The 8,422-nt window shown below is 49.2% G+C and overlaps 1 protein-coding gene across 2 annotated transcripts; it reads right to left on the bottom strand.

The window, feature by feature from the left end:
- Positions 1-2,631: 2,631 nt before the first annotated feature.
- On the bottom strand, positions 2,632-6,871 carry LOC119321731 (TPR repeat-containing thioredoxin TTL4-like). Of its 2 annotated transcripts, none has more exons than XM_037595288.1 (6): positions 5,838-6,871; positions 4,558-4,753; positions 4,255-4,427; positions 3,765-4,101; positions 3,519-3,671; positions 2,632-2,986 (listed from the first exon to the last, which is right to left on the bottom strand). In XM_037595288.1, the coding sequence occupies exons 1-5, from the start codon at positions 6,728-6,730 to the stop codon at positions 3,549-3,551; spliced, it is 1,722 nt and encodes a 573-aa protein (XP_037451185.1). In that variant the 5' UTR covers positions 6,731-6,871; the 3' UTR covers positions 2,632-2,986; positions 3,519-3,548. The 2 variants fall into 2 exon arrangements, with proteins under 2 accessions (XP_037451185.1, XP_037451186.1); XM_037595289.1 differs by having other exon boundaries at positions 2,632-2,981.
- Positions 6,872-8,422: the final 1,551 nt, after the last annotated feature.

Below are 8,422 nucleotides of genomic sequence, written 5' to 3'. Positions count from 1 at the left end.
AAGAAACCAATCTTGACATAATCTTTGAGCATTGCCTCGGTAACAATGGATGGGACCCAATCGCATGACATAACGGTCTTGGTCATGATTGGGTGCACGGCCTACACAAGGCGATTCAAGATGTTAGATATATGGCGAGCTACAAGTTATTGTTTAAACCTCTTACAAGGATAAAAGCTATGGAGATCCAGAATATGCGGATTGTTAAACCGGAGGATTGAATTATGAGGATGAATAAGCCAGCTTGGCTAAACCGGAAGGGTATGGCCGGATTATTGACTTAATTGGATGATGGCGGCTTAAACGGGGCCTAATGTTATATGATGGGTAACAGTTTATGTCATAAGCCGCCATGGCAGTTTTGGTGCTTGGAATCTATCAAGTAAATTGTTTCGCTAATTGGTGGACAAACAAATTTCACAAGCTAAAGCTATTATTTCGGATCTATGGCAGTTCAGAAAAGACAGTGAAATTAAAACCTAAGCTGGTGGCAGTGAAAAGCTTTGATGCTCTGATGTGATCTTCTATGGAGAGATGCTATTCTAATAATGAAAATGATGGTAAAACTACTTCCGTGCAAGATCTATGGCCTATCCAGGGCAAAGGCTATCAGAGTTAAAGAAAACAATGAAGAACAGCAAGAACACCGACGAACAGCCCGAACCTTAATGTAGATCTAGATAAAGGGGGAGGTGCACTTACAAGTGATGAGGATCAGCGGTGGCGCGCCGGAGTTCTCTGGTCCAGTCAGGTCGATGCAGCGGCCTGAGTTGATGCAGTGATTGGAGGTCGCGGCGGCGGGACTCGAGCGTTGGTGCGGCTGTGCGAAGGAGGAAGACGAAGGAGGAAGCGAGGGGGAAAATGATAAAGACCCTTGTCCCTGTTTATAAGGGGGCGAATACAAGGCATGCACCGGAATCGAGGAGGCCGAAATCATCATGTGGCTATATGGACGCCTCGATTTTCAGGATGTTTATTAAGATAAGGATCAGTTAAGATGTTCTGGGCCTCGTGCGGAGTTAATGTGAAATGACGTCACGGCGGTTTAAGAAGATTTTTAGAGCTGACGTCATGGCGGGTTACAACAAGTGATGCAGATTCGTACAAGTCAGGTATTGAATGTTGATATGAACAAGTTCAAATCAACCTGGGGCCTAATGTTGGGGATATAACTACTGGGTATGAACTGCCCAGGAAGGGCCGGGTCATACAACTGGCGACTATCAATGAAGATGGCGGGTCACAGCAAGCCCGTTGATGGCCCAAGACCCAGAGGCGGCTTAAGGCCCAAGAGGATGAACTGCCATATGAATGACTTGTATTATAAGGTAGGTTTAGTTAGTCACCGAGCCAGACACGTTATCTATGAGCCGACCGAGACTCTGTAAGCGGCCGGGCATCAACCTGTGTATATAAAGGGGCGACCCGACGGCGAGTTAGGGCAAGAAAGGAGAGATCGAGAACTAGGTCAAGCGTATTCGCTCCCTGGTAATCGAAACCCAAACAAACCTCCCTACATTGGATTAGGCTTTTACCTCCACCGCGAAGGGTCAAACCAGTATGAAGTATAAACTCTCTGTGTCCCTTGTCCCGTTTAACCCCTTCAAGCTGACTACGTTGTGATGGCTCAGTCCTTGCGCTAGGACATTTGACATGACAATTCCACGACACATTGGCTCCCCCTTTTGAAATGATTCAAAAATCATATTTTCAAGTTAAAAAAATAAAAATAAACTGTGAAAATTTATACATATTCACTATGGATCTGTGAATTTTCGTTCAAAAATATTATAATTTGCAAGTTGCATAAAAAAATAAAATCCTGGCCTAACAATACAAAAATATTGGCCCATTTTCATGTACATATTTGTTTTTTTTTGTCCATGCCACGTATGAAAGTATATTGTTATGAAATTTTTCTTGAACATGTTGTATGTGTATTTGTGTATGTAGAATTTTTTTCGATTTTTTTTTTGCATTGTGGAAAAATGTTTTCCATTAAAGTCCACATAGTGCCTGTGCGACGCGCCGGCACGACCTCACTCGCGACGGCCAATGTGCTGATGACACGCACGTCGGACCGGACGGCGAAGCAGTCGTCCAGGAGGTCTTCCGGATTTCCCGACCACTTCCCTCTTGACGAAGGGATGGCACCAAAATTCTCCCGTGTAACTGAAGGAACTTCCGTGGCTGACATTGTACGGCGTGGCCGGCGCCGGCTTGCCGTGACGAGGGGCCAGCGTGAACCGAACATGGGCGTTGATCCGGTGGCCGACGTGCTCGGTGGTGAGCTTGAGGGCAGAGTGTCAGGCATAACTTGGAATCATCTTGGGGGCAACAAAGCATGATCCATAGGTGCAGATACGCACAGCAGTAAACGATTTTTGTCAAATTGGGTAACCAAAGATTTCTATTTTAAATAATCAGCTGATGACCGTAGAGAGAATTTGAACTCCAGCAGACCACTAGACACTAGCGCACACAATGATTCGCATACAGCCTGAGCCTGTAATCACATAGGGCAGCACAACACAACATCGATGTATGCATGTTCTCTCCAGTCAGGTACATGGAGGACGTAGCTGTCGGTTCTAATTTCAGCAAAAGGGAGCCTCGCCCAAGCCAAACGAATAGCCACACACATTCAGATATTCTGCTTAGAACGAACATTCATTTCAGTGTACAGTTGTTCCGTCTGTTCCGTTTCAGAGGCAAACTTCAGAAGTCTTGGACGCCACCACCGGCGCCCCACACCCGAACAAACCAACTAACTACACATCACAACAATGGAGCGAGTAGTATTATGTACAGTTCCATCACTTCATCCTCTTCCTGTAGTTTGTTGTATGTTTAAATTAACAACAAAGCAAAAACGGCACACAGGTTTGGCTAAAACAAGCTGCGCAAACGGCGCGTGCGGAGTGTCAAGGGCCCTCCTCTGAACTTCGGTGCTGATTTCTCCGGTAGCCGACAGAGACGAACTAACCTGCAGAAAATGATAGGTTAGTGCTAGGACGACTAGCATGCCGATGCTTTGCTCTAAAGAATAAGCTCCGGCGAGGAATCTGCCTGGTTTTCAAACCGCCTTTGGTTTCTTTCATCTGCGCGTGGTCATCAGATGATGCCCTAACACCTACCTAACCAACTACAATTAAGAAAGATAAAGGTGCTGAACTAACTGAAGTATGTTTCTTATGGCCGACATTTGGATGATTGGTGTTGAAGAAGTGATACAGAAGAGACCTTGATGCTACTGGTATGCAACGTGTCTTAGAGCAGTGTCTATTCAGTATACAAACAATAAGCATCGAGCAAGTCTGTCTGTTCAACGTTCTGTGTAAGGTCTAAATTCTGTCAGACAGATTCCGTCAACTTGTAAGAGCAGCCCTTCCTTTTGTTGTAAAAATACAACGTTTGGTTCCTAACGCACACTTTCATTAGGACTACGGTGAAGTCCACCGACTGGCAGTTGAAGCATAAATAGTGTGACTGTGTGAGGAGTAGTTGAGAGCAATTACCTGACGTCGATACTGAGACACACTCAACCATCAATTCCTCTGGCTCTTGAGCTTGGCCTCAACCTCTGCGAGAGCCTTCTTCACGTCCTCGTTCTCGGGGAGCTCTTGGATCAGCACCTGGTAGTCTCTCAACGACGCCTCCCACCTCTCCAACTGACCGAGCATGCACACCAAAAATCAACAAATCTGACGAAAAAACGAGCTCCATCGCGCAATGCAGCAGAAAGCATGTGAAGATTAGAAGACCTTGACGTTGCAGTCGGCTCGCCGGAGGCGGGCCTTGCTGTAGCCGGGCCGCACGGCGAGCGCGCCGCTGCAGTCCTCGACGGCCTTCTCGTGCCGGCCTAGCTTGGCGTGGCACGCGGCGCGGTTGCAGAGCAGCACGGCGCTGCCGGCCTCGCCCTTGTCCAGGCCCTCGCCGTAGGCCGCGCACGCCTCGGCGAACCTGGAGGCCTTGAAGAGGTCGTTGCCGCGCTGCCGCGCCGACGCCACCGCCTTGGCGCGCCGGTGCACGTTCGCGGCCTCCCGGCTACCTGGGTCCAGCTCGCACGCCGTCTGAGCCGTCGCCACCGCCTCATCCAACCTTCACGAGTTCATGTGCATACATGGATCAGAACTCAGAACAGAAGACAAAGCCATGCATTTCGCCATGTTGCCAATTAGTGCCATGCATGCCACTCGGGAGGAAAACAAGTTTTGTGGTGCAAAATGTTCACGGGGTCACAACTGAACAGACCTTCCGGCGGCCATGTCGACCTGCGCTCGGACCATGAGGACGTAGGCGTGGGCGGTGGTGCCGAAGAACTTGGTGGACTCGTCGACGCCGAACCTGGGCGCGCCGCGGAGCGCCGAGTCCGCCTCGTCGTGCCGCTGCAGCTTCAGCAGCGCCTCCGCTTGCAGCGCCATCACCTGTCGGACAGATCAAGTGCGTACGTCGTGTCAGCCACACCCGCACTAACGCACGTACGTCATGTTGGTCGTGCAACGTTGACGCCACTACAGGAGGCGATGGCGTGCTCGTTTGGCACTGGTTATTGACCTGAGGGGCGCAGTCGGCGCCGTCGGAGACGGCGGCCTGGGATTCCTGCAGCACCGTGATCCAGTCCCTGACCTTGCGCGCGTCGCCGCACTTGGCGATGCGGCCCTTCACCGACTGCGCGCGGGAAACGTCCGCGTTTACAGAGTCCATGGGCGACTGCTTCAGGTAGTTGATGGCCTTGTCTGGTTCTCCTAATCTGATAACAAACACGTAAACTATTTACTGAGTAGATATCGGTCATCTCATGATAGTAAACTTCTTACAGATAGTGCAATTCTTGGTTCCTTTGATGAGTTCCCCGTATGAGAAATTATTATGGAATTGGGTCAGTGGCGGAGCTTCATGGGGCCAAAGGGGGTCATTGCCCCCCTACTCTCAACCCCTAATATTATTAGGCTTGAATATAAAAAATAATCAAAATTCATGCATAACTTATCATTTGCCCCCTCGACTCTGATTAGCCCCCTCAACAATCTTCATCAAGCTCCTCCACTGAATTGGGTAGTAGGCTAGAGTGCAGTGCAGACAAATGAAATGAAGGTGGACCTATTTTCTGTCATCTTGCGGGTTTTAACTAGAAGTATATCAATCATTGTCTTGAAAAAGATGGGTAAGAAGGCTTGTTGAGCAAGTGATTAGCCACTGAAAGCGCCAATCATGGATGAAAAGGTTCACAAAGTGCTAGAGTGATTTGAGGAGGGAGGTTTTGCTTATGCTAGACCTAATAAATAAACTAGCCAGTAACCGAATGTTTGTTGATATAAATTAAGCAGCACATGTAGACTGCAGATCAAGGAATCCAGGCCGTAATTATCAAAAAGGGCCATTCCATTTCTTCCGGGGAACGTCAGAGGTTTCCTAGCAATAACAATACAGCTACACTTCTACTACCGTCGGATGATATGCGTATGCAAAGCAGCCACGCCATTATCTAATTCCCCAACCTCTTCGTTAAGCATTTAACTAACATTTGGTTGCTAGCTAGCCACCGTCGAGTGCACGTAGTGGCTCTCCACGAAACGTCACTAGGTGTAGGTGAGTTCAATTCAAGTTGCAAAATTACTATATCTATCAGTGCAAGTTTATTACCATGAAATTTCTGTAGAAACTACTCGATCCATTCGCCATTTGATGGCAGTTATGGCAAATTACGGGAGATAATTAGCAGCTGAGAACGGCCGCGCATTTTTGCATTGAATTGCATCGCGTCAATAAACCAATCGGATTAGGGGTGGCGATCAATGCGGGCGCCCTACGTGCGCACGAACGAACGTACGTACCTGAGATACAGTCCGCCGAGCCGGTGGTGCGCGCGGCCGTAGGAGGGGTCGATCCGGACGGCCTCCTTGCAGTCGGCGACGGCCTCGATGAGGCGGCCGAGCGCGGCGAGCGCGGCGGCCTTGTTGCTCCAGTAGGCCGGCCGCGTCGGGTCCATCATGATGGCCTGGTCGTAGAGCGCCACCGCCTCCGCGTAGTGCCCCTCCCGGTACTCCTCGTTGCCCATCTCCTTGAGCTTCTCCGGGTCCGTCCGGTGCGACAGCGCCCTGCACAGCTGGTCGCCGGACTTGCTCACGATGTTCCCCATGCCGGAGAAGGCGTACCCGTTGCTGCCCGGCCCCGCCTTCGGTCGGTCGCTCGCGGCCGCCGCCTTGGTGTTGCGATCCAGCGAACTGCGGGCGGACGCGCCGGCGTTCAGGTTGCCCAGGTTGCGGTGCATCATCATGTTGCCGGAGGTGGCGCGCATCATCTGCGTCGTGCCCTTCACCCTCTGGTGGTCCTGGATCATCTTGTCGAGCTCCGCGGCCATGCCGGTGTACTCCACAGCAGGCGACGCCGCCGCCTTCGCCCCGCCGTTCATCGCCCTGTTCGGCCTGCCCTTGTCGCGCGACGGACGCTGCGCCTGCGCCTGGGCCGCCGCCGCGCCGTTGATCTGCGGCTGCAAAGGCATGACCTTCGGGCGGGGCACGAGGGAGGAATCGTCGCGGACGCCGGCCTTCCGCTGCGCGGGATTCGCCGGCGCGGACGCTGCCGCGGCATCGCTGTCGGCGGCGGCCTGCGGGGACCCGTTGATCCGGGAGAGGGAGGACATGGAGGCGGAGCGGCGGCGGCGGAACATGCCGCTGTACATGCCGAACATGGCGCAGCCGGACGGCGCGCGGCGCGACTCCGTCATGGTGACGGCGAAGTTCGCGACCGCTCGGCGGTTGGGCCTGCGCGTCGTGCGCGCGGGGAAGGAAGGGTGAGGATCGGACCAAGGAAGGGCAGGAGGAGAGGGTGGCCGTTGGCTCCTGCGCGCAGTCTTGATTGGCAACGAACGACGAGGTTGCGAACGCGAACTTGGGGCAGGGATGTGGGGAGCATGGGGAATTTAAATGGGAAATATTACACGAATCCCCTTGTCTTTTTGGGGGTTTATCTTGTGGGCCCTTCTGGTGTAAGTTGTGTTTCTTTCCTTTTTCTCGTCCAACTCACATGTACTACACCTGTTTCATGTAAGCATTTCTTTTTGTTGGTTAAAAATGAAAAATAGGGAAGAGAAAGAGAGGGAGAGATCTACTCCTTTGGTGTAGAGTTTGCCCCTGCACACACAAGAGGTTGTCATTTATTTCTTTATTTTGCGAAAAGAGAATGTTATCTTCTTCACTATATGAGTTAGTAGTATTGGTATATAACAAAAAAATATGGAAGGGAACGAACGAAACATGGATGCAGGTGCACCTTTTTTTATGAAAAAAAGTAGTCTTTACCTAATATTAAAGAAAGGATTGTTTCTTCAGTTTGTTTCGTTCATGGTGGGACCCACAGAATTTTCGTACGTCCAAGGCTTCGTCAGGATGCACAGAGCCTCAATGGGCCGACCCATTAGTGTACAAACAAGCCGCGCCAGTAAAAGAATTTCTGAGAAAAAATACTGCCACGGGAGGAATCGAACCCAGCCGCTCACGCTAGAGCACTCAAATGCTAACCGTCAGACTAAACAAGACTAGGTCTTTAATTAGCACCGCGAAATTTAAAACTAAGTACACAGTCACGCCAGATACTGAGAGGAATATTTTCTTAAATGAATAAATTTTAGAACGCGAAATTTTTGCAAAGTTGTTAATAAAAAATTTAAAGGCAAACAAATTTTTAAAGAACAATATTTTTCTTTTATTTTTCTTTGAAACCTAAGTATTTTTAAAACACAAACAATTTTTTAAAAGTAGGAGGTACTGTTGTCATTATTTCTCGAATTTGCCAACAGTTTAAAAACACAAATATTTTTTGAACATTAAATTTTAAATGGCAAACATTTTTATAAACATGTTTTTCTAAACTGGGAGGTACTATAGCTAAATTGTTTGAATCTATACCTGTATTAATAAAACTTGGCGAATTTTTAAAATATGCCCACATGATGCTTTGTTTTAATTCACTTTATTAAACTAGGAATATGGAAGGAATCTTTTTTTCTGTCGCATCTTCACGTACAACCGGTCTCACTCGGCCCAGTGACTCCCGGCAAAATGCATGAGAAGTCCAACCAAGGTTTCATGCATGGTCTATCTGACACAAACTACTCAATTTACATGATGTCACGGACATATATTATGTGCAGTGCTTTTCCTTATTATATTAGCCAGATGATAAAAAAACTGCGTTCAACACTCTTGATCTTCGTCGGACACGAAGGCGGCTCAACAATCCAGCTATTGGACTTTGCCAACCTTGGTTGATGACAACTGGTCCTGCGACCACCGGCGCCGAGGACGACAAAGATGACAAGCGGAAACATGTGTCTGGTGTTATATTGAAATGAAGGATGTGGACCTGAGGATGAGGTATTAGTCATGTTTATTATGTTATGGGCATGAGGATGCGATCT

The sequence above is a fragment of the Triticum dicoccoides genome, chromosome 6B (assembly GCF_002162155.2).
Source record: "Triticum dicoccoides isolate Atlit2015 ecotype Zavitan chromosome 6B, WEW_v2.0, whole genome shotgun sequence".
NCBI classification, from domain to species: Eukaryota; Viridiplantae; Streptophyta; class Magnoliopsida; order Poales; family Poaceae; genus Triticum; species Triticum dicoccoides.
The sequence above is the reverse complement of the archived record's forward strand: the minus strand, read 5'-3'. Positions and strand labels throughout refer to the sequence as shown.

Bases quoted from the DNA above. Each gene is read 5' to 3' on its own strand.
- LOC119321731 (XM_037595288.1), bottom strand. From the start codon at position 6,730: ATGACGGAGTCGCGCCGCGCGCCGTCCGGCTGCGCCATGTTCGGCATG. The intron at 4,754-5,837 runs GTACGTACGTTC...GTTTGTTATCAG, and splicing joins CTCGGCGGACTGTATCTCAG to ATTAGGAGAACCAGACAAGG. The intron at 3,672-3,764 runs GTCTTCTAATCT...ATGCTCGGTCAG, and splicing joins GAGCCGACTGCAACGTCAAG to TTGGAGAGGTGGGAGGCGTC.